The following is a 26,088-nucleotide window of genomic DNA, read 5'->3' on the forward strand; positions in this document are numbered from 1 at the left end:
ATATATATATATATATATATATATATATAGAGAGAGAGAGAGAGAGAGAGAGAGAGAGAGAGTATATACATGTACTGAATAGAATGTTTAAAAAGGAAAAATGACTGAAAGCAGATGTGTGCAATGAAAAAATTCCAAACAAAAAGATTCAAGTATTATTTTGAATCCTTGATACATGAAGCATGACTTAAGAGTTGTCCTAAACTTTTTACTTTCAAAAGAAACCTTTATAAACAATGCAAAAACCACTTACTTAGGAACACAGGGACAAATGATATGCTGAAGCTGCCATTAGGATGTCTAATAAGCACCTTTAAATGATCACGCTGAAATTTTCATAGGAAAAGCCACATATGATTTTTACTAAGTGTCATTTACATAGTGCTTGTGTACATGGTAACCTGCTAAGCAGTGTATGACATTACTATGTATATTCTCAGACCTGGTGGTCTCAATGTGATCATATTTCTGCTTTAACATCTGTGATGGGATTTGATTACTCCCACATGGAATAATTTCCAAACCTAAGTTCCTAAAAAGTTGACAGCTGCTAGGACAGATACTTTCAGTTGTAGCCAGCCCTCCTCCATCTCTCCCGAGGAAGCAGTCTAGAGGACAGCAGAATCAATATATATAATCTTCTGGTAAGAGCTCATAATACATAATAATCAGACGTAGTCAGGTTTGCCAGGACTGTAATGGTGTGGGCAATAGTGAGGTCAGCAAGAGCTAACAGAGTTAAGACTTATCTAAACATCTCTCCTCTCTCTCTCTCTCTCTCTCTCTCTCTCTCTCTCTCTCTCTCTCTCTCTCTCTCTCTCTCTCTCTCTCTCTCTCTCTCTCTCTCTCTCTCTCCCTCACTCCAGCCCCTCTCTCGAAGAAAAAAACAAAAACAAAAACAAAACAAAAAAACAACACCCAAAACAAACCAAAAAGATTCAGAAAAGATCTTGCAGTTCCACACCAGTTGACTGGTGCTTCTGTCACATCAAACATATCAATCACCTTCACGGTATTCTGAGATTTCTAATTTCTGCTTTTATATTTATAAAGAATCTTGCCTTCTAAATATGCTAATTATTTATACTGATTATACTTCAAATCCAACAACTCTATTCATATTCTTTTCTAGGCTAAGTAACTGAGGGCACTCAAATGATAGTATTCCTTTTACGCACAACCCTATATATATGGCCTAAGTTTAAACAGGCCACTGAGAAGAAGCAAACAGAAGCCTAGTAAAAATTGTATTGCAGCAAACTATTTCTATTGTAAATGATCAAATCAACAGCCATCTGTAATCATTCTACATAGCTATATTTGGCTAATTTATGCTTTTACTGTTCAAGTTTGTGTTGTTGTTTTGGACAGTTTATCACTGTATTTATAACTGTCTTGTTTCTTAATATATTTCTACTTCAAACCGTTTTGCCAACTGGCAGGGGGTCAATGAGAAGGCTGCTTCAACAATGACTGGATACCATATAGTTCAGATAACAAGAGGGAAGCTACATACAAGGACTTCATATATTTCAGATTTAACTTTTACTATGAATTCATAATTAAGTAGCAACATAGAAACTAGGAGCCCGGCCCCCTGGGCATAGCTCCGTGGGGGAGTTGTCTAGCTTGTGGAAGGCCCAGCCTGGGTTCCACTCCCCAACACCACAAAATAACAATGTTCTCCAAATCTTAAGCTTTCCGACTTAAGAGAAGACCAACATTTTTTGTTTTTAACTCGAACCTTAAACTGTTCTTCCAACTTCTCTCGAAGAGGGCTCAGCTTTTCCAAACTCTTACTCAGGTATACATGACCGTGGAATTTAATAAAGGCCTTGATGAAGTCAGAAACACCCCACTTGGTTTTCAACTCATCCCGGCTGAAATGAAAGAAAAATTTGAATCAATCTTAATCAGCAAAATTAACAGAACCCCTAAACTGGATTTGGCTTGCAAGTTACTTGATCACCTAATAGACAAGGGTTCTTTCTGTCCAAGTCTAGCTTCACAGCTACAACCCAGATGAGTAAGCACTCAGCTACAATAAAACACACACTGGGTAAAATTCAGTGTACACAAAATAATTACATTCTCTGTAGTTTTACACATAAAAGATGAATAGAGAATTTCCTAAATAACAAACTTTTAGAGGCGAAAGGCTGCAGGTTACACAAATTCTCTTGGGAAAGTCAGCCCTACCTTTCCAGTGCTTTAGAAAGTGCTTTTTGTAGATTAGTGGAGGCAGCTGGGAAAGGGAACTTCACAGCAATGCTTCTGCAGTAGTAGAAAATTGTGGTCAGGTGGTCTCCTTTGGAAGAAGCTAAGATAGCCAACTGATTGTAAGGCTGACCTAAAGGAGAAAGTTAAGATTCTAAAGTTACCAAGAACCAATCTTGCTATCAAAATAAAAATGTTCAGTTAAATCCTTGAATTAATAATGCAAAGTATTATGTAAGGTAAATCTCATGATTATCAATTACAAATAGACATAATGTGAAATTGTACACATTAGCGATGACACATCCTATCATGTGCAGGTTGAAAAGTCACATAATTGCCGGGCAGTGGTGGCGCACGCCTTTAATCCCAGTGCTTGGGAGGCAGAGGCAGGTGGATTTCTGAGTTCGAGGCCAGCCTGGTCTACAGAATGAGTTCCAGGACAGCCAGGACTATACAGAGAAACCCTGTCTCGAAAAACCAAAAAAACCAACCAAACAAACAAAGTCACATAATTAAATATTGAGTATGGAGGCATACATACACTTGCAAGTGTAGCACTTGGAAGGCTTAGACAGGAGAGTTAGAGTTCAAGGCCATATTGGGTTACATAAACAGATGGTCTCAAAACAAACAACAAAAAAAGCAATAAAATTAGGATCAACACAATAAGTACTCATGGTTTCAGAAAGGGTAGCTAGTAAATCTCCTTGTTTATAGGTGTTATGGACTCATCCTAAGCACCCAGCTCTGCTACTGAGGTGTGACAGCTAATACAGGCAACATAAAATGGACAATGTCCAGACAATCTCTCTGACTGAGACATTATCTAGAATCTAAAGAAGTTTCAATATGGCTTAGCACAAATGATTTGTAAAAGCAAGAATTTGCTGTTAGGCTCTTTAATTCAAGAATGGCTACTCTGAAGTCAACAAAAGCACTACCTTTTAAGTAACTGGTTAGTTCTAAGAAGAAATGGTTATCCTCTGTAGGCCAACTAAGAATATTAGAGTTGTAGAAAAACTTTAGACCACACTGATTAATTCTATTTATACTGGCTTACAGAATAACTTTCTTAAAAGAAAATTTCATTTTAAGTATATGGAATATAAAGTTAAAAAGAAAAACATGAAACTCGATGCTGCTGAAATTCAACATCTGTTGCCATAATACACTTAAAAAAGTGAAATCTATTTGCTAGGGTACTATAAAGAACACATGAGGGCTGGCGAGATGGCTCAGCGGGTAAGAGCACTGACTGCTCTTCCAAAGGTCCTGAGTTCAAATCCCACAACCACCCGTAATGAGATCAGACGCTCTCTTCTGGTGCGTCAGAAGACAGCTGCTTTAAATTACACTGGAGTGAGCAGGGCCGGAGCAGGCGGGGCTGAAGCGAGCACAGCCGTCAGAGGTCCTGAGTTCAACAGCAGCCACACACATGATGGCTCACGTCCGTCGTCTGTACGGCTACAGTGTGTGTAACTCATACACATAAAATAAATAAAATAAATCTTTAAAAAAAAAAGAACACATGAACATGGTCCCTTTAAGTTGCAGGCCCACTCACCATTGGAGGGGACAAGCTGAGCTGCATGCCTATAGTAGGACTCTGCCTGGCTAGTCTGGTTTCTGTATCGAGCTGAGAAGAAAAAGAAAATTCTGTTTAAAATCCTAAAAGTATACATAAACATACACAAAAACCACGAGGAAGGCATGTCCAAAACAGCTACAGTTTTAAATTCTAGAGATAATAAAGACATTAAAATTACTTTAAAGACCATTAAAGACAGAAAAATTTAAAACAAATTAACTATAGGATTATGTGTAAAGTGTCCATCCGGCCTTCTCTATTTGGGACATTCAGCATTAACCAATTTTAAAGCTTACCTAGCCCCCATTTCAGGTCCTCCAGTGTCATGCATCACCAGCTCCCACTATGGACTATGCTGGTGACCTGGAGCCGGCCCACAAGAAGGGGTGAGTTATATGGCACTTAAAAACAAAACAAAACAAAAAACACTATACAATATGATCTGAAAATTAAGTATTTTTTCAATATCTTATAAGGTGATTTTTGAAAAATGCCTTGCATCTACTGCAGTATTAATTATGTGTGTGCAAAGAAGACATTTAAAGCAAAACCAACCTAAACATACTGCATCTCCTTGCAGAGCTCACTGATAACTGATGTGACCTCTCAAAGTGTCACTCATTTATGGCATTAAGAAATCTAAAATCTACTAATATAAATACACTAATGTTCCTCATTCCTTGTTATTTCAGGACAAAACATAATCCTATATTTAATTTGTTTTATAACCTGTTTAGGTCATCTTGAAGGAATGAACAGAAAAATAAATTATAATAACCCCACTTAAAAATGTATATAATGGAAATCCAAATTTAACCTTTGAAAGGAAGCAGCATATAAAATGAGCTTTCAGTGCACCAGTAGGAAGAAATAATAGACAAACTAGATTTAAAAGAAGTAATGTATAATCTATTCCAAAAGAGTACAAATTTCTAATTTAGAAAATACAGAATTACTTTAATAATTTACCTTTGGCTACAGTTTTAGTGTTTACTATTTGCCTATACCAAATCTGAAGAGAATTTAAATTTTGAGAATTTCTTTTTCCAAAATTCTGCCAATCTCAAAAAAATGGAGAAAAATTTCCTAAAAGTGAATTTTATAATTTCTTCATATATCAATCTAAGCAAACCATGGCATACTTGAAGTTTCTTCCTATGATTACTCAAAGAAAAGAATGAGTGTGTCATCTCCACAGGCTCACCAATGTCTCCAAGGTGGACGAGGCAGTGCTGGCAAATGTAGGAACAGGAGCTAGACTGTGGCTTCACTATGGCGCTGGTGTGCGTCTGTTTATTGCTAATAATTCCCAACTGGGAAGACTTCACACGGCATGGCAGATCTACATTAAACACCGTACACAGTTCCTGTAATAACTGAAGAAAAAACAGAAGCAAAATTTAGTAATGTCACAATGTTCCAACAGTAAGTTTTTTACAAGACTATGTGTCTGAGTATTGCATACTGCTGAAACTTTTTTTTAAAAAAAATTACTGTATGAAGATTAAATGTAATCTTTGATGGGTTAATTCTCATTTATCAAAGCATTTTCATATAAGGCATTTTAAAAAACATTCAGCAAACACATAAAAATAAGGAATGCCATGAAAGTATCTCCTCTTTTTTTTTTTATTCATTAAATATTGGTTAGAAACGTTTCTAAAGTGGAAGACAAGATCTTGACATTTATTTTCTCAAGTACTAGACTGATGTATCATTCTTCATTCTGAGGTGTTGAGGGGCCTCTTTCCTCTGGTCAGAGTTACCTACTCTGCCTATGTAGTCCTGTTATTCCTCTCTCTTCTGTCTCCTGTCTGTTACATCCTACCCCAATTCCTTCCTCTGTTTGAACAGTATCAAGATTTCCTGTAAAAAAACAGACAAGAACACAAAACCGAAACATTCTTCCTTGATCCCAGAGTCTTTCCAATAATCTTCTAATGTCTTTCTCAGGTCAACTAGACTCCCTAAAGGAGTCCACTTTTTCCCTCATCTGTGTTCTCAATACCTACTTAATCTTTACACCCATTACCACCTGACTTCCTTTCAACTCTCCTCTATCCCCATTCACCACTGACTAACTAAAGCATCAATCAGATGATCCGCTACGTGTTAGCTAGCCAAACACAATGATCCCTTTACTCCCATCATCTTACTAGGCCCCATGCTGCATTGAAATGTGTAGATCTTGGGGCTAAACCAGCTCCTGGGTGCTTGTCCAAACATTCTTTTCAGTTTCCTTTACTCAAAGCCTCTCCCCCATCTTGCCAAGCATCTGAAAGCCTCCTTTCTTTTCCTTCCCATTTCCTTCTCACTTGGTCTTTACATGGAACTTATTTTAAGAAAATGGGAGAAAAAAGCACTGTCACATTTCTGTGTAGTGTAACAGGTGACAATTTGCTTCATAGTCTTCATTCTTGGCAGAGTGAGGAGCTGGGAAAAAGGGGCCAGTAGGTACAGTTTTCCCTTGATGAGTAGGATCCCAGAACTGTCTAGTACTGTAGTGCTGACTGACCATACAACTTGTTAGTATTGTAATTACTAGCTTTGACTCCTCCTAACCCTGACTGCATAAATCTAACCCAATCCATCAGAGAGTCTTACTAACTTCATTTCAGAATGTCAATTCTTTCTTTTAGTATAATATACTATCTAGTTTCTATCCCTAATTCCAATATCCAGAGTAACTGGATAGTTATTTGGGGGTGGTGGTAGGGAGGCAGGCACACTGAGACCTGGTTGGTCTTGAACTTTAACCTGCAGTAATCCTGAGTGTTTCTATTCAGGCATGGACATCTAACACATAGTCTCAGCATGTAACACAGTACCTTAGAAACAAACGCTTTGAAAGTTGTTACAATATAGTTCAGTGGCACAGCACTTAGCAAGTGTAAAAGTCTTAGCAGTAAACAAAACAGCAACAAAATAAAACTGCAGAGCAAAAAAGTACCAGGTTTTCTGGCAGTTATCTACAAAATGAAGAAGCTTTTATTAGATGCTTTACTTTCATTTTATCTTTTAAATTTTTCTTATCTTCTATGTGTATAGGTGCTTTGCCTGCATGTAAAGTCCATGAACCATTAGATTCCCTGAAATTGAAATTATAGACAGTTCTGAGCTGGCATGTGGATTCCGGGAATGAATCCAGGGTTCTCTGAACAGCAGCCCAATGCTCTTAAACAGAGTCATCTCTCCTATTCCTGCTTTAAATTTTAACTATATTTGTGTGTGTGTATGTGCACACGTATGCACGCACCCGCGTGCCTATATGCATTACAGACTTGTGTAAGTCAGAGGGTATGTTGTGTGTGTGTGTGAGTGCATTTGTGTGTGAGTGTGCGCGTGCCTATATGCATTACAGACTTGTATAAGTCAGAGGGTATGTTTTGAGGGTCAATTCTCCCATTCCATTATAAGATCCAAGTGGTTATATATTTTTATCCCTGAGCTATCTTGTTGGCCTAGTATAATGCTTCATTTTCTTTATTTAACTTTTCAATTATTTATTCAGTTGACTATCAATCCCCTTTCTAGAAGCATCAACGAAAAATTGGCATAAATTTGAAAATAAAATAGCACTTGAGGCTTTTTGGCAAAAAACTGTGGTGGATTTTATAGTGCAAGACGAATATCTCCCTTCTTCCCTCTTTTCCCTTCTTTTACAGAGGGAGACAGCACCTTCCTATGAGCCCCTGGTTGACCTGAACTTGTAATATATAACAAGCTGGCCTCACATTCACAAAGATATGCCTGCTTCTATTTCTGCATGCTGGGATTAGAGGCACATGCTACCATTAATATGACAGTTATTTAACATCTTCCAATACAAACATTCTTTTTTCTTCATTCAAAGAAATGGTTAAGTCAAAATAAAGCCAATGTATAGGTGGGGGGCAAGCAACACAGGGAGAACTGGCCAGGGATTTCTTCAATAAACGGGCCTTAAAATTTTATCATTACAAGGGCTGATGAAATGGCTCAGTGTGGAAAGGTGATTGCTACCATGATGATGACCAGAGTAACTTTGTATTATTCATTTAATTATAGTTAGGTGAAGTAGCAATTAAAAATACTAACCACACACATACCCCATGTGTGTAAAAGCCCATGTTAGTCAGAAGAAGGCATCAGATTCTCTGGAAGTGTAATTACAGACATTTGAGAGTTGCTATATAGAGTTCTGGTCCTCTACAAGAGCAGCAAGTGCTCTCAACTGCTAAGCCATCTATCTTTTCAGCCTGAAATAGCAATTGTTCTAAGAAATAATGCTTTTAAAAAATTCCATGAACATTTATTCATTTGCAGATTACACCAGGATATGACTGAGGAATAATAAATATGTGAAGATAATAGTTTATTTTTCAAACAATAAAAAATACCTATTTCTTAGGTAGCTTAAATGAGTGCATTTGGTCTGATCACATAACTACCCCCATGTTTACTGCGGCTTGGCTCTCATCACATCTGTTTTATTCAGAATTAAACCTCCCTCCTAAGCATGTATCTTTCTCTCCCCCTTCTCTCTGGCAATACTGGTGTTTAAGCCTAAGACCTCATACTACATTCCCAAACTTAAGTCTGTATCTTTAAAAAAAAAAAAACAAAAACAAAAAACATATTTTGAATCATTTCAGACATCTCTATCATGTGAGATTATGTTGCGTCTCATATGGTAGTTATAGAAAGTGTTAATAAGCCAGATGGTGGTGGCGCGCACACCTTTAATCCCAGCACTTGGGAGGCAGAGGCAGGCGGATTTCTGAGTTCGAGGCCAGCCTGGGTTAGAGTGAGTTCCAGGACAGCCAGGGCGATCCAGAAAAACCCTGTTTCGAAAAACAAAACAAAAACCAACCAAACAAACAAACAAAAAGCAAGTTTTTATATGTACAAAGACCACAGTAAAAAAAACCGTTTCGAAAAAGAAAAAAAAAAGAGAAAGAAAGAAAAAAAGAGTTTATATGTGCAAAGACCAGAGTATTACTAAAGCTACAAGAATTCATACACAGAATGAACGCACCTGAGTGTAGAAGCCGCTAGCTGCCTCTAGGAACAGAGAAAGGTTTGCCTGGACTTCACTCCGATTTGGGTTTGCTCGATTCTTGGCCTGGCCTTGCAGTGTTGTGATCTGGTTCTTAAAGGCATGATTCCAGCTGAAAACAAAATGTAATTCTATTTGGTATAGTAGTGACTCACTAGGCAGACACTGGTCCCCCTGAGAACAAGAAAGATCTGTTTGTTATGTTATACCACACTGAACAGTAAGCCAGCATTAAAGTTATTTATTTAAATAACTTCATGCTTTTCTTTGAACAAGACTAGACATGCAGTAGAATACAACTGACTTTAGCAGACACTTACAAGATGCTCCAGTAGGCAGACTGTGGTGCAGCTATGAACCTTCAGAGCTATTACAGTAAGACCTACTTATGAATCCCAGTATAAAAATCTGAATAAACTATTACTAATTTTATCATCCTAGCCCAGCAAACATTATGCCCTCAGTCAACTGACACACACAGCGTGCCGTATGTGTACTGAGTAAGGTCCGTCCCTATCTCCCCAAGCTAATTAGCTACAGCATTCATTCCCATTCCTCTTTAATGATTTTGTTTATCTTATAGGTTAAGGCTTAATTCTTTACAGCATAAAATAGAAATCACATTTAAATTTTGGTTACTTTAACAACACAATGCTGAATTACATTATACTAAAATAAGTCACTATATTATCAGCTTAAATTCAATTTTAATAAAATATAGTACAAACTGTCAACATCAGAGTTGAGGTTCTAGAGCCTGAGGGTTTTAAAAATAGTTTAGGACATTTGTCAGTACTTCCTCAATATTAGTGATCCTTTCTCATCATGGATTCAAATATTAAACATATGAGTTCTGATTAGTTAGTTAGCTAAACTACTAGATTTTCTAAATACACAGGGCATAAAAACAGGGTAGAAAAAAGGAAAAACCAAATTCACCACAACTTGGACTATTAGGTCTTATTAGACAGAAATGTTCTTAATTGATGTTTAAGTTTCCATCAAGCTAAGCGTCCCTGTCTTAATTTATAAGGCAAGATCTTCTATTAAAGGCCTTTATTTACTCACTGGCGAATCTGGTTATCTGCCATTTCATCCTTCGTAGAAAGAACAGTAGAATAGTCTAAACACACAAAATCTTTCTGTAGTTTTCTGAGGAGCGTGAAGGAGGATATAGTCATGTATTTGATTACATAAACTTTTCTTACAATGCAAATACTTTCCTGTTGAAGAAACAGGATGACATTGATCACTGTTTCTTGTCCTTTGGACTAAGACCAAATGCAAAATCCCACTGATCAAAGAAGTTTATCTTTAAGTTGAAATATAAGACTCAATATAAATTCTTAGAATCTGAGATACCATATATATGTTTAGATTTGTTTATTCCAGTATGTTCCAAAGAGCTGCCTTAGGTAAAATTCAGATCTAAACATTACTCCTCTTACCTTCAAAGACTACACCTGAAAAAAAAATACTAATTGTTAAATGTTTTGTTTTTAAAAAGTCACAAGCATTAGAATTCCTTTGAAAAAGTTTACACTAGGGTAGGCTGAAAAACAATCAACTAACCATAATGTTTCAAAATCTTGTATAGTAATGTCCCAAATGATAATACTTACAGATCCTGTTCTACTTTCTTGTCTAAAGCATATTCCAGATCAGTAACTAGCATTTTCTGGTACAAGTCCTGTAGTGCTTGCCTGGATGTCCAGACCTCAGCTGGACCCAGCTTAGAATCTGCATAACAGAACAAACAAAAACAACACTATATAGTTAAGTCACTTAATCATGAGCCAAACCAATGACTTTTCTCTCCATCCACCAAAGCAAAACCGCTCTCAGCACATTCCATCTACTGCTGCACAGGATTTATGTTACTGTATTTCAAATGTCCTTCACCTTCTTCCTTTTGCTTAATGACTAAATTTGATTTAAAACATTTTTGTCTTTTAGCTATGTCTTTAAGCCATGTGCATGAAGGTATGTATGAGTATGTGGCGGTGTATGGACTGAGTGAGTATAGCACAGAAGGGAGAGCATCCGCTATCCTTTTACAACTCCCACGGGCAGGATCCCTCACTCAACCTGCAGCTTCAGGTTTTTCAGTGAGGCTGTCAGTGAGGAAGCCCCATTACAGGCATGCCCACAATGATTTTACCTGTCTGCTGGAATCTAGTGCCATGAAGCAAGAATTCCTATGTGCTGACTCCGTCTCTCTAACCCTCATCTTTCAGCTTTAAAAGAACATTATGAAATTAAAATGGCCATTAAAAATAATTCATCCTTTGCTTTTATTTGTCTGTTCATGTCACAGCAGGTCATATATCTGATAAGTCACTCCATTTGAAATAATGCATTTATAGTAAGTAATTTACTCCCAATAATTCTATCTCCACTCAAATCCTGTTTTCTTTTTCTTTCTGAATCACTCCTACAAGGATCCTCACAAATATTTTCTATCCAGTCACCATCCAGCAAATACCTGTATTATTCCTATATGCCACCCTAATGAAACAATGAGAATTATTTCATGAATGGAACATGGCCATTACATTTCTGTAATCAGTGCACACTACAGCTATTTAACGTGAAAAAAGGCAGAAGCCAAAGATTAAACTGCTCAAAATGCCAGAAGGGTAAATGTGTGTAAAGGAAAATTAGAGAGTTAGGCTCCGTATTTATGAACTGGTGGTACATTTTCCAAAGTCCTATAGGGTGATCAGTTCAAATGCTGACAGTAAGCTGCCTCAGTAGAATTACTTCATGAACTTATCAATTATAAGTTTCCAATATCCAGTTAAGCAATGCAATTTCATCTAGAAGTTTCCTGCTATATGATGTCACAATTTCTACGCCTCTTTAGGTTAGTTATTAGTACCTATATCCTACCATAATCCTATTAAGCAAAGAGAATGCCTTGGATATTTGAGTTAATAGGTTTGTTGGCTAGTCAGATTTGGGTCTGATAAAGTGAGACAGGACCCCACTGTGTAGCTGAGGCTAGCTGGAACTCTCTATGAGCTCACACTAGCCTTGAGCTTGTTTTCTTCTCACCTTCACTTTCCATGAACTAAGATTATAGGTGTGTGTGTGCGACTACACGGGGCTCTAGGGAACTGCAGAAGTCATTCAAATGAGTAAATTTAAACAAACGTTCACTACTTTGGAAAAAGTAAATGGTACATATATGCAGTTTGATGTTCTACAGATAGCACTTTCAATGGCAAGTCAAGAGTATAATCCCAACACTGGTATCATATAATGTAGACAATGACCACAAATGTGTTATTAGGAAGGACAACAGTGAATGCACTGTAAGCCTTCTTCCTCTTTTGTTCCTTATGATATAATAATCAGGTTCCTCATAAACATTAGTCTGTAGATGTCAAAGCTGAAGAAACACCACCTCCCTACTAGCTAGTATATATCCTCTTCAAGTATAAATCCTGGCCAGAATTCCGGTCATCAATAAATAATAGCTGAATTCTTCATGAGTTAAACATACAACTACATTCCTACCAAATTAAGATACTATCTCGTATCAAATATCTGATAGACTAGAATAACTCACACTGTTATGAAGGACATGCTGACCACCAGCTTTGAATGAGCTGTTCATCTCAGCAGCTGAATCTAAACATTCTTCCCAAGGGGCTTTAGATATTACTCAGAAGAAAAGATGTGAAGAAAAGGTAGCTCACTGAATTTCATACTTTCAGTGCAATTTTTCTATCAACATTTTTTCTGAAGGTTTACCTACTACTCAGGTTTGAGTCACTATAAATTGAAGAGCATTTTCTTTGTAACCAACTACTATATCTGTAGTTACATAGTGTGAATTTTTTTGTCAAATTATTAGCAAAAGGTTCATAAAAATAAATGATCATACATATTAATAGCAACTCAAATAGTCTCGTAGTATATATATATATATATACACACTCTTGAGTAGAGGCATATACTATATCAAATTCCTTTAAAGTATTTAAGAAGAATCCAAAGTATAAGACCAAGAGACATTTAAAGCAAAGTTATTGCTCTTGGCAACCAGCACAGGGTTTGGTACTACATTTTAAGTGAGAAAGGAAATTTTCTCCCTTTAATTTAGTAGAATGAATAAGTGGTAAAAAAGAACACAGCTGATACCTGTCATTTCAGCCTTCAGGACTTCTGCCTGCCTAGATAAGAAAAAAGAACAAGAGTTTTTTTTAAAAAAAAAAAAAAGAACCAAAGTTAACATAAACACACTAAATCAAGTTGAACAATGCATTACAATGAGGCAATATGGTATGAAATGTATACCCTCCTTTAACATCCAGTGTAGCATCAGGCCACTTAACAAAGTGATATAATAATTTAAATATTACTTCACAGATTAAACTGGTAACTTCCCCAAAGTTCATTTCTTGTTCTCCAAATCTGAATAAAAAGATATTATAAGCCCTGTCCCCCAATACCTTAAAGGCTAGTTTGTTTTCATTTTACTGGTTACCATAAGCATTGCAAATTTTCACTCTTCTCAAGCTGCTGTTCCTGTCCCTTCTCCCACTGGTAAACTACAGCTGCATAGCCCTGCTCTGGGTAAACAATCTCCATGACTGGCATGGACTGCACTTACATGGCCCTCTCCTTATGAGATCAAAGGTCATTTCAATGGACAGCTCCTTCTAGCATTTCCTCAGGACTTGATTATTCTTTCCTCTTTTTGACAATCTTTAAAGTTCCCCTGCTACTGGACCTTTCTTCTCTTTGGCATTCAAACATTTTCAAGTTTTCCAAACAGTTTTTTAAACCTAATTCTCTCCTCTGAAATTCAAGAAATGTCTGTTATCGGTGAGGTCCTAGATTGACCTAGATGGTCTATCCTTAACTCCACACTCCATTCTCTTACGTGTTCCTCTTGGCAGTTTTATCATGGCTTCCCAGTTGTGGAAGGCAAGTCCCCCTGCCCCCGAAGTTCTCTATGCCAACCTTCTTCCTAAGTTTTAATATTTGCCAATTCCAGAGAAATGCTGTCCTCTAAATACTTAATGGGCTTTTTTTACTGCATTACATCTTTAGCCACCCACCAGTGTTATATCCACCCTCATTTGAACTACTGAGAAAGATATTTTTGAATGCATGCTTGATCTTACCAACTATCCACCTGAAGTTAAAACATTTAGTGATTTTTCACTACAAAACTTTCAGTGACCAATTCTGTAGTCTCTGAACTGTCACCACTCTTCTCTCCTTAATCTAGTTGGTTTGTCCCTGGACTTCAGAAAAGGAGAGTCCCTGGACTTTAAGAATACCACCTCCACTTTTACTGTCTGAGTCAGAGCACTGTACTTCCTTGGGAAACCCAGCTGGGGTAAGGAAATTTCTAGGCTCCCAAAGTTACTTTAGTAAGTAGGTGTGTCACGGCTTTTAAAAATACATACCATTAGAATCCCTTTCAACTAGCATAATGCTTGCTTAGCAGGAACTCTAGAACATGCTCTCCCCACAGGTTCTAGTGTTCTCTTGTATAGAAGAATGATTATGGTTAACAATACATGTTGACTATCCAATCTTAACAGCTAGAGAAGTAGATTTTTAATGCCATCTCTACAAAGAAGTGATAAATACATGGGGTGAAGAATATGTCAGAGACTCCGAGACTGGATCATTAATGATTATGTGTATTCAACATAACCCTGTACACTCTGTATGTGTCAACTGGCATTAAAAAAATATAAAGATTATTACAACCTGAGATTCCATTTCAAAGAACTAAGCTGACAAAGAACTATAATATTAAAATATTACATTTACAGAAAGCACTACTTACATGAATATTTTATAACTATAAATTTTTAAAAATTATTTTCATGTGTACATGTGTTCTGCCAATGTCCTAATTTTTGTCAACTTGACACAAGCTAGAGTCATTTGAGAAGAAGCCTCAATTGAGAAAGTTCCCTCAACAGACTAGCCCATAGAAATGCCTGCAGGGCATCTGACCAATTAATGATGTGGAGAGGGCCCAGCAATGGGAGAGGGCTACACCTGAGGAAGTGGCCCTGAGTTATATAAGTGAGCTGGGAAAGCAGTTTCTGCCTCCAGGTTCAGTCCTTGAACTCCCTTTGGAAGGGATTATTACTGGAAGTCTACGTGAAATAAACCCTTTCCTCCCCAAGTTGCTTTTGGCCATGGTGTTTCTCCCAACAACAGAAATCCTACCTAAGACAGTATACGGCTGTGCACTACTTTTGTGCCTGGAGCCAGCAGAGACCAGAAGAGGGTGTTAAAGGTTGCCAAGTGGATAGGAAGAGTGAATCCAGTGTTCTTACTGTTTCAGTGACTGTATATTTTAACTTCAGTAGAATATAAAATGAATCCTTTTAGTCTGTAGTCTTTATAAAGATATCCAGTTTGTATTTTTTTTACAAAGTAAGCTTTTGAAGAGAATCCAGCACAAAAGAACTATCAAATCAAATGAATGATACTAACTAGATAGCTATGCTTAGTTATATACCAAATTTCATCATCCATGAAGTCCAGCTTCACTGGTTACTTTAGGTCTTAACTTTCACTGTTTAAAAAGTCTTGACAAGCATGAGACCCCAAAAATACAAGATCACACAACTTTAGAGATCACAACACAAGCTTACCCTATCTTTCCCCAAAATGAATATTCTCCAGTCTATAGAAAAACAAAACAAACTATACTTCAAAAATTCTTGATAAGGAGTTTCAAAAAAATTAATATTATAGTTTATAGCCAATGCTCATATAGAGATATGCATATTTAACCCCCCCCCCCAAAAACAAAAACAAAGACCAGTCACTCTCACTCACACACACTCCGCCTCTCCTTGGTTGGCCTCAGATTTGCTGTAGAACAAGCTGTCTTTGGATTCACAGTATACACCTGCCTCTATAGTACCGCTCGCCTGGATGAGACAAGTCTTAATGTCCTTTCTCAGCAGAAAATGTGAGCAATGGTGAGGTTTCTGTTTGTTTGTTCTTACTTTAAGATGAAGGAATTAGTGAAAGGAATGAATATACCAAGAATCCAAAAATTAAATCACCATATTCTTAGTAAAAACAAATAGCATAATTAAATATAGCTATGATATAAAAATTTCAAAATACTATTATATACAACAATAATAAATATATTGAAAGCCACAATCTGGATCAATTAACAAAACAGAATCAAGACCTATGAATATATTTAATGCATTCTAAACACTAACTACTTCAAGAGCTATCACAATACTGTAACACCATTGCTAGACACTGCTCTAAAGGCCTTCTATAAATAACTGTTTCAACATAAACTATTACTGTCTCCATTTTGCACTTGAAGAAACATAAGTATATAGAGATTAAGTAACAAGCCCATGATTACAGGGTTAGAAGTAGTTCCTGAACTCAGCAGTCTGGCTTCAGAGTATAGTTCCTAATCAACTACAGCTAGTTTCTGAGTGTAAGAAAATAAGATTCAAACATATGATAGTAACAGCCCACAGTACTGGAACACATAAAGATTTTTTTTTCTACTTGAACTTCTGACCCATTTTCCCTGCTTTAACAAAATCAAAAGTCATTCTAAACTCACAGTTATCAAAACAAAACAAAACAAAACAAAAAAAACCATACAAATGCTAAACCACTTTCTTTTATTTTGGGAGAAGTGGTTAGAGTAGTTGGGATTTTTTTTCCCCTTCCCTACCATGCAAGAGCCAAGATTTGCTTTTAATTTGCTACTTTATTCAACATATGTTCTAAGGAACAATATTCACTTATTACAGCCATAACATAAAAACCAAATTATAATTAATTATGCAAAATAGTAAGTCAAAGACTGTGAGGTGGGTATGTACTTATGAACACACAGAAAACACATAAATGTATAACTCTCTAGACAGCAAGTTTTCTAGTAATACTTTCCTCCCCTAACAACCTGCAAAAGAATAAATGCTATTGTCCCGCTGAACATCATTTAGAAGAGACTCTAAGGGAAGATGCTGTTACTAGGAGTTTTTCTCAGTTCAGGTTAACAAACATGAATTTGGGGCTGGAGAAATGGCTCAGTGATTAAGAGTAACGAATGATCTAAAGTTCAATTCCCAGCAACCACATGGTGGCTCACAACCATCTGTAATGAGATCTGACACACTCTTCTGGGGTGTCTGAAGACAGCTACAGTGTACTTACATATAATAAATAAATAATTTAAAAAAGATTTAAAAAATGATTTCATAAAAAACAAACAAACATGAATTTGCTTTCTCTCACTGTGTAAAATCTTTGCACACTCCAATGTTCTATATAAGTGTTCTCAAACTGTAAGTCGTGACCCCTATGGGCATCAAACAACCCGTTCACAGGGATCACATATCAGATATCCTGTATATGAGATATTTATATTACAACTCACAATAGCAAAATTAGTTATAAAGTAACAACAAAATAATTGTATGGTTGGGGGTCACCACAACATGAGCTGTATTAAAGGGTCACAGCATTTGGAAGGTTGAGAACCACTGATCTATACCATACATTCACTCCACCACCTATATTCTCTAAGTATGTGTATAAAGTTTGTTAAGGGCCATTCTGATCTGGGAATTTCAAGGATTGAGAGCAAAAGACAAAACGAAGTAAAACAAAGATAAAATGCAAAGTCAAAAGTTACAGATGAAGTTGGAGAACCAAGAAAGGGAGAAGATCATAAGACTTGTATGATGTGTTCAAGCGTTTAAATTCAGTTCTGTAATAGGAAATCAATGCTGACTTGAAAGTAACAGTGTAATGGCACTATTATGTTACCTTGCATCTATGGGCACTGAGTACATACAGGGCACATACATACCATGGGATAGACACCAAATGATGAAGCATGGATTAAAGGTCAAGACTGGAAACAAGATAGGATGATACTGTTAAATAGAAAAGCTCCTTTTCAAGAACTCTCCAAAGAAACTAGGAAGGGGGAGGAGGGGACACAATACAAAGCAAAGACTGGAAAATCACTTCAGGTAGTTAGCTTGGATAGAAGGTAGCTGCAGTGTACACAACCAGGCATTTAGGGGTGATTGTTGTCATGAGGAATAACTAAGACAAAGGCTGTAGGTGACCTCTCAAAAGAAGAACAATGTGACTACCAAACTACTTGCTGATCTAGATGCTAACTGTAAATCAGGTGTCCCCTCCTCTACTGCTTCAAAGAGCACAATGGATTAAAGACAACAGTTCAAAGCAGCAGTCAAAAGCTCCGGCTCTTTACCTCCACATAATTCTAAATAAACAATCTATTCAGATGACATAAAACTATGTTCAAGAACAGAAAATAAAACCACTATATTTTTTTAGCATGAGTAGAAAATAACATTGGTGACAGACACCAAAATTACAAAACAAGTGGGTCAAGATGTTAGGTTTCTGTCATTTCTCTCTAAACCTGTTATGATTATATCTGATTACTTCACAGTAACATTTAAAAACTTGAGACCCAATAACATATGAAGCAAATGACAAATGATTGAAATGCCATGCTAATAATAGAGTGCAAACCCACCAGTTAGGACTTAATAGCCAAGCCGGGCGGTGGTGGTGCACGCCTTTAATCCCAGCACTTGGGAGGCAGAGGCAGGTGGATTTCTGAGTTCAAGGCCAGCCTGGTCTACAGAGTGAGTTCCAGGACAACCAAGGCTACACAGAGAAACCCTGTCTTGAAAAAACCGAGGGAAAAAAAAAAGACTTAATAGCCTAATATTAAAGTCTTTACATTTTACCTAGCATAGAGGTACGTGCCTGGAACACACCAGCAGTCCCAAGAAAGAGGAAGCAAGACTCAAAGAGTATGGGGTCATCCCTGGGTGACACAGAAGTTCAAGGCTAGCCCTGGCTCATAACAAGACTCTTATCTAAAAACAACAAAACATGGGTAGGGATGTTGCAACAGTAGAATTCTACTACTCCATTTTTGACCCCCAGCACTGGAATCAAGCATAGAACTTTAAATTTCAGTCATTCCATTCCAGCAGTTAAGGAGTAATATACACATTTTGTTGATGAAGAAACAGGAACCTAGTGATGAGATGTCCCACTATCACAGGATTGGAAAGTAGGAGGACAGTGTAATTCTAGAACCAGAGTGCATAGTAAGTATTATAAAAAGAAAGGTTTCCTGGGGGATGGGGGGGGGGTAGCCACAAGTATCACCATCAATCATAGTTTCAGCTTACAGGGCCAACCATCAGTTCTGAAACCATATTTTTAATATTAATCAAATATGCCATGTCATTATTAAAATGTGAGAGCAAGAGTTACAATGCATAACATAGATGCATTGTAAAACATGACTTGTATTATATGTATTATCTATATATAATATATTCTGTAATAAATTATCACAAAACTCTACAGGGGTCTTTATGAGACATTTAATTCCATCTATATTGACATAGAGAACCCAGAACGGTTGTTACCTGCACTTAAATAAATCATTAGATATGTAACCGAAATTTTTTTTAACTCTAAAGGACAATTTACAATTATGAATCTCAGGAAGTTGGAAAAGTTGGGCTCAGCAGTTAAGAGCACTAGGTACTCTTCCAGTGGACCTAGGTTCCTTTCCCAGCACTGACATTGTAGCTCACGACCTTTTCTAATTCTAGTCCCAGGGGATCCAACACCCTGTTCTAGACTCTGCATACTACATGCTTGGGGTACATACAAATACATGCAGGCAAAACATCCATATACATAAATAAAGGAAATGTTATCTATGAAAAAGTTGAAACCCATATCCCAAGGCTTATAAATACTCAAAAACTTTACATTTAAATATACAAATTCCTGAAATGTATTTTAGTGCATTTTTAAAAAGTTTTTGTAACCATAAGACATACATGCTAATGTCAATGTAAACCTAGATCATTTCTCATAAAGCTACATAACTAAAAATAAAATCTTTAGCATACCCCCTTTCAAGAAGTTGCACATTTTTTCCTCAATGTCCACAGAATATGAGAAACTTAACATACATCCTAGAAATTAATAACAGTGCAGAAATCCCTTGTAACTTTTATCCTACCTAATATTACTTGATTTCAGATGCTCCTCTGATTTCAAGTTTTCGGTCCTCATCTGGGACTTAAATGAAACGTTTTCTCCCACAATGACTATCTGTAAGAACATCCAATTTTTCACAAGGTAGAATGGTTTAAGACACTCTAGATAGAGGAGAGGAGGAAAATATGAGTTAACACAAAAAAAACAGAGAATGTCCCTGGGGAAAAACTTTCAAAAATTTATTTGAAATGACTTAATACAAAAAGCAAATGAAAAATAGCAAAGTTTTTTTCTTTTTATATTAGTTTCTTTAAATACCTTTAAATGTTGTTTTGTGTATATTTATAAAAGGTCATGGTTTTAGATCTTATATGTTGCCCTCATGTGCTTATAAAAACTGAGTGATCTCTTCAGGATTAGATACCAGTTTCCTACCCAGCAGCAATCTGCAAGGTGAGACTGCCCAGGTATAATATAAACAGATAGACTCTTAACTAACAGAAAACCACAGAAAAACAACTAAAGCACAGGTACAGATGGCATAAATAATGTTTAAATTCTAAGGTCAGCAGAGGTCAGGTTTTTAGGTTTCACTGAGTTGCTGAACAGTATTTGGTCATTTTTATGTGAGGGGCACTAGATTAAGGACAGAATATACACTGACAAGACAGGTAACAGTCCTTGATAGAGATTTAATATAGAATGTATAACAGATCAACAAAGCAGGTAACAGAAGGTAGTGGCTAAGCATGTTCCAGAATCATCTTGAGTTATTATAGTGATGTGCTGGATTGGAAGCCATGGGCAAAACAGTTTCCTGAGGTATTAACTCAAACGATTTAGGTAAAATGAGTTAATTATTAGCTACTGAGCACTGTTTACATTTATAGTTCTTATTGCTAGACGTTATACTTAAGTGCTCTATGTATGTGATCTCATAGAATGGGAGAGTAAGGAGATACTAAGAGTCTTATTCAGACTGCCTGAGTTCAATTTAAGCTCTGCTATTTGTTAGCCATGTAAAAAAGTGAATCACTGCTCTACTACCCAGTTTACTTAGAAGATGGACATAATTAAATAAGTCACCACACTGAGATGCTCTGAGGATGAAAGAGAATAATAGTCATCAGTACCATGAGCACTGAAAATAAAAGGTTCCTATTATTGCATTTCTCATTATCATTTATAGTTAATCACAACTCTCGATCAGCCAAAAAATGCAAATATCTTTTTTCTACAAATTAGGAACATGAAGCTAGCAACTCATAACAATAAATTTTAAAACAGAACACATGGTTCCTCATGTTTAGCACCTAAGTATGTTTTAACAGAAATGTCAAGCATGCATGAGGGGGCTTTGTTGCTCTGTTTTCGAAGCATATACTCATGGGAAAGAATGAGATAAAGCAATTCCAACTTCCTTGACATTGCACGTCACATGGTAAAGGTGCGACTCTGACCCAGTCAAGCCTCTGTTACTATGAGCTTCTTGTTTTCTGCCTCTCAGTATCCGCATCTTTATTTGTGGGTTTTCCCCCCCACTCAACCTGAAATGTACTCTCGTTTTTCTCATTTGGGCCACTCTTTCTTGGATTTTAAAAGCTGAGTAACTTCTGTAAGAAAGACAGGGTTTGGCCAGTTATTCCAGTACATGTGCACATGTAGTTTCACTGCAGCACTAAACAAATAAATCATTGGTTTACAAATGTTTTCACTAAAGAAAGTTGGATATATTCATATATGTGTGTGTGTGTGTGTATGCATCAGCATAGTGATTACTAGACATTCACCCAAATAAATATAAATCAGTGTGGATGGCGTCTCAATTTAAAGTCAGGATCCTAAACTTTTGGTTACTCAAAATTTGATACTAGTTTTCAGGTGTTTTGGGGGGAAAAAAAATCCAAGAACCAATAACAAAACCTTTTAAGTTCAGGGATCATCACCTTATAAAATTAGAGAAAAACATGAGCGCTTAGTTATCCTTCTAAAATCCAGGTTCTCTTTTCATTCAAGTGGGATCTATATAGTATGTACCAATCAATAAATTAACTCTACAGAAATGAACACATCTGAGGCATACAATAAGACAGTTCAGTAGTTCACACAATTAAACAAGAAATTTAGATTGTACCATAAAAACCAGAAAGTTATTTCTTCTCATCTCAATTTTTATATTAAATGAGACATACCAAAGCAATAATTTTAAATTAGCTTTTAAAAAACACTTCTTTGTAATAACCCCTAAATCTTCCTCAAGTATGCAGGCAATGCAATCTACATTAAAATGAATAAATGTTTTACATTAGAGGAAAAATTTAAAAGAAAGCAACCAAATTAGTATCATGATAGATAAATGTTCAGAAAAGATTACCTTAAAAGACATTTGTATATGTGAATAACAAATGTAGGATTAGCAGAACATTAATCACTGTAAAAAGGAAATAGATCTGAAAAGTATTGTTAATGCAAATTTAAAGAATAAGACCCCTCTATACAATTAAATGGTCAAGTCCAGAACACTAACAAAACCAGAGTGTTGATGAGTCTGTGGCGTTCTGCAGGCGCTCTCCCTGACTGTTAGTGGTAGCACAAAGTAGTAAAAGCCAATGGAGAATAGAAAGTATGAGAAAAGTTTCTCATACTTTATACTCATCACACAATTTGGAAACTGTGCTTCCAGCACCTACACATACAAAATGAAAATTTATGTCTACACAAACATGCACACAGATGCTGACAACAATTTTATTCACGATTATCAAACCCTGGATGCATCCAAGATGCCCTACAATGTGTGGAAAATCTGTGGTACACCCAGACTACTGTTTATTATTAGCACATGAAAAAGGGAGAAAGAAACCTTGATGCACATTGTTTAGGGAACAAAGCCAATCTGACACAGCTAAATATATGATTTTTAACTCTAAGGCAAACAGGTAAAGGGAACTATGGCGACAGAAAGACCTTCAGTGAGAACGTAAAAGTGCTCTGAGAATGTCTTTAAGTCTAAAAAGGAAAACAGAAGTATGATTCTATCCTTTGACACTGGACAAAGTAATCACAGTCCTTTACATATATGTAAATGTAAAGAACCAAATACATTCAGGATTAGAAAAGTACAAAGTCCAACTGCCTGCCTAACATGCAGCACGAAGGCAATATGGGAGATGAGCGAGTTAATTTATCAGCAACAATATTTAAGACAGTGAGCTAACTACAAAAAGAATCTATAATATTATGGTATACAAAGAATATTCTCTATCTAGACAATTTCTTTTTATTGAACTTCACATCTGATCAAGAAATGGGTTCCATATTCAAATAATGTAATAAACTAAACCCATACAGATCCTTACAGACCCTATGATCCCAATGAATTTGGTCCCAATGAATCACATACTTCTTGACATCTGCACCCTTCTCGACTCTCTGCAGACAAAGGGCTTTGTCCTGTCACTTTCCTTGACAGACACTCGATCTGCATTTGTGCTTGCCCTTTTCTAACACTATCACCAAAGAATGAAGCTGAGGATGAGGATGAGGATGAGGATTGAATCACTCAAAAAGAGATCTGATTTTCTCAACTATTATAGCCATCCAAGACCATGAATGAATTAGACCATGAAGGTCAACACCAACTTGGGCTAGTCTGAGAGGAAAGGCTTTGAAGTAAAAATCGCTGGAGACTTTGAAGACACTATTATGACCTGCCTTAGTTCCACTGGACTGCTACATTAAGCCCTGAGTGACTTATCAATAGGCAGCAATAATGAGATAGTAGATGTTATCAGTCTCTAGTAAGTAACATGTCAAATAAACAAATTTTGGGGTATGGGAGATGGTCCAAGGTGGTTCCACGGTTTTCAATAGGAAAAAAAAAACTGGGAGGATTTAGCATTTACTAATGGAGAAGACAACAGGAGTAAGTTTTAGAAGGAGAGTTCATTGGGGGTCAACAATACTTGGCAGGAAAATTAAAAACATCTGCTATTATTTTTTGATAATGATAAGATCTAAGATTACTAAATTTGCAATGGCTCTTTTAGAAATATAAGGTTTAGAGGAAACATTGTGAATATTAGTGCTCATCCAAGAATCACCAGTATATAAGCATGATTTAAAGCCTAGGACAGCATTGTCAGAAAAGTGCAGAAGTATACAAGTCTAGACAATAGAAAATACAGAGCACAGACTAGAAAACATATTAAATTGTTGAACATGGTTGTCTTAGTGATGACAGGTCAAAGTAAAAGGAGGTCTACAGACTGATCATTGGATTTAACAGTGTGGAAGATACTGAGAATCTTATTAAAACAAATTTTCCTAGGAAAAGTGGGGCATAATAAGATAGTCTTCAACTGTGACTGTCTTCCTCTGAAGCCCAGGCTGGCCTGAACTCACAGCAATCCTTCTGTTTCAGTCACTTCTAGCTTACAAAAGGATTTTTAAGATGCATATATAACATTTCTTTGTAAGATAGAATAAGAGGGCTGGTAAGATGGCTCAGCGGGTAAGAGCACTGACTGCTCTTACGAAGGTCCTAAGTTTGGATCCCAGCAACCACATGGCGGCTCACAACTACCCGTAATGGGATCTGACGACCTCTTATGGTGCTCTGAAGACAGCTACAGTGTATCACACAGGAGAGAGCAAGCAGGGCCGCCCTGAGTTCAGTTCCCAGCAGCCACACGATGGCTCATGGCCATCTGTACAGCTACAGTGTACTCATACACATTAAATAAATAAATAAATCTTTAAAAAAAGATAGAATAAGAAATAACATGAAAAAGATCTAATAGAGAGGGAAAAGATGGGTAAAAACCATTTCCTGATAGCCACAGGAACTTGACTGAATATTCTGTATGACTGGGAATGGCAGCAGCTCCCTGGGAAGGGGGTGGTGCAGAAGAACCAAATGCTTGAGAGCAGCCTACTCAACAATACAAGTTCAAGACCAGTTTGTTTTAAAATAAAATTCTTAAAAGATGGGTGGGGAACAAAGAGATGTATAGTTTAATGGCGGTGTATTTGCCTACCAAAAAAAACTTGGGTTCAAAGCCTGGCAGTGGTGGTGCACGCCTTTAATCCCAGCACTTGGGAGGCAGAGGCAGGTGGATTTCTGAGTTCGAGGCCAGCCTGTTCTACAGAGAGTTCCAGGAAAACCAGGGCTACACAGAGAAACCCTGTCTTGAAAAACTAAACAAACAAACAAAAAAACCAAAAACAAAACAAAAAAACAACTTGGGTTCAAGTCCCAGCACCATAGCCAAACAAACAAACATATAAGAAAAAAAGCTCTTGAACTAGGTGAAATTAACAGTGAATTTATAGAGCATGAATGACAACTAATAATCCCTTGGGGCCTACAATACATAACATAAAATATATAAATCAACCATAAATCATTTGGAGATTTCTCCAAATATAAAAAGAAATACTTCATAGGAAACTTGCAGAAGGCTATAAAGACTTTTTTTTTTTTTTTTTTTTTTTTGAGACAGAGTTTCTCTATATAGCCTTGGCTGTCCTGGAACTCACTCTGTAGATCAGGCTGGCCTCAGAAATTCCGCCCGCCTCTGCCTCCCCAAGTGCTGGGATTAAAGGCGTGCGCCACCACCGCCTGGCTCATACCCAGAATTCTAGAGCCTAAACATTTTCATAATATAGAACTTCTCACTTCTCTTTTCTTTTTTTTTTTTGAAGGTTTGTTTATTTATTATATGTAAATACACTGTAGCTGTCTTCAGACACTCCAGAAGAGGGCGTCAGATCTTGTTACAGATGGTTGTGAGCCATCAAGTGGTTGCTGGGATTTGAACGCAGGACCTTTGGAAGAGCAGTCAGTGCTCTTAAAGGCTCAGCCATCCCTCCAGCCCCCACCTTTCACTTTTCAATGGCTCAGGTAGTCAAACTTTAATTACAAATATTATACTACTGCTTGGATTTAAGTTGCCAATTTATCAGCATATAGTTCACCTACAAGTCTCCTTTTCTTAAACCTGAAAAGGTTTCCAGGAAACTGTCTTGGTTTTTAGTTTCTAGATCAAGCTCTTATACAGGAGGTTTCTCTATACCCTCTTCTCTAACTTATCCCTTCCAACCCGAATTTTAGAAATGATCCTGTTAAAAAGACAATTACCAAAGAACATAGGCATTCTGTAATTTCTTGCATGAGTGGTATAGAAGA

At 36.7% G+C, this 26,088-nt stretch overlaps 1 protein-coding gene across 13 annotated transcripts in view; it reads right to left on the reverse strand.

Annotated features, from left to right (window-relative positions):
* The window catches only part of Smg7 (SMG7 nonsense mediated mRNA decay factor), a 62,709-nt gene that overhangs the window by 18,662 nt on the left and 17,959 nt on the right, over positions 1-26,088 (reverse strand). For 4 of the 13 annotated variants that reach the window (XM_031384851.1, XM_031384826.1, XM_031384832.1 and 1 more), the window contains exons 2-9: positions 19,921-20,059; positions 12,996-13,027; positions 10,469-10,586; positions 8,826-8,958; positions 5,013-5,184; positions 3,785-3,856; positions 2,200-2,350; positions 1,745-1,880 (exon numbers count right to left, since the gene is read on the reverse strand). In XM_031384851.1, coding sequence (XP_031240711.1) covers positions 1,745-1,880; positions 2,200-2,350; positions 3,785-3,856; positions 5,013-5,184; positions 8,826-8,958; positions 10,469-10,586; positions 12,996-13,027; positions 19,921-20,024 — 918 coding nt within the window. In that variant the 5' untranslated portion in view covers positions 20,025-20,059. Of the gene's footprint in view, positions 1-1,744; positions 1,881-2,199; positions 2,351-3,784; positions 3,857-4,104; positions 4,210-5,012; positions 5,185-8,825; positions 8,959-9,914; positions 9,999-10,468; positions 10,587-12,995; positions 13,028-19,920; positions 20,060-26,088 lie in introns of those variants that run through there. The other 9 variants (XM_031384812.1, XM_031384820.1, XM_031384796.1 and 6 more) reach the window with 7 other exon arrangements.

This window comes from Mastomys coucha, unplaced genomic scaffold, assembly GCF_008632895.1.
Source record: "Mastomys coucha isolate ucsf_1 unplaced genomic scaffold, UCSF_Mcou_1 pScaffold1, whole genome shotgun sequence".
NCBI classification, from domain to species: Eukaryota; Metazoa; Chordata; class Mammalia; order Rodentia; family Muridae; genus Mastomys; species Mastomys coucha.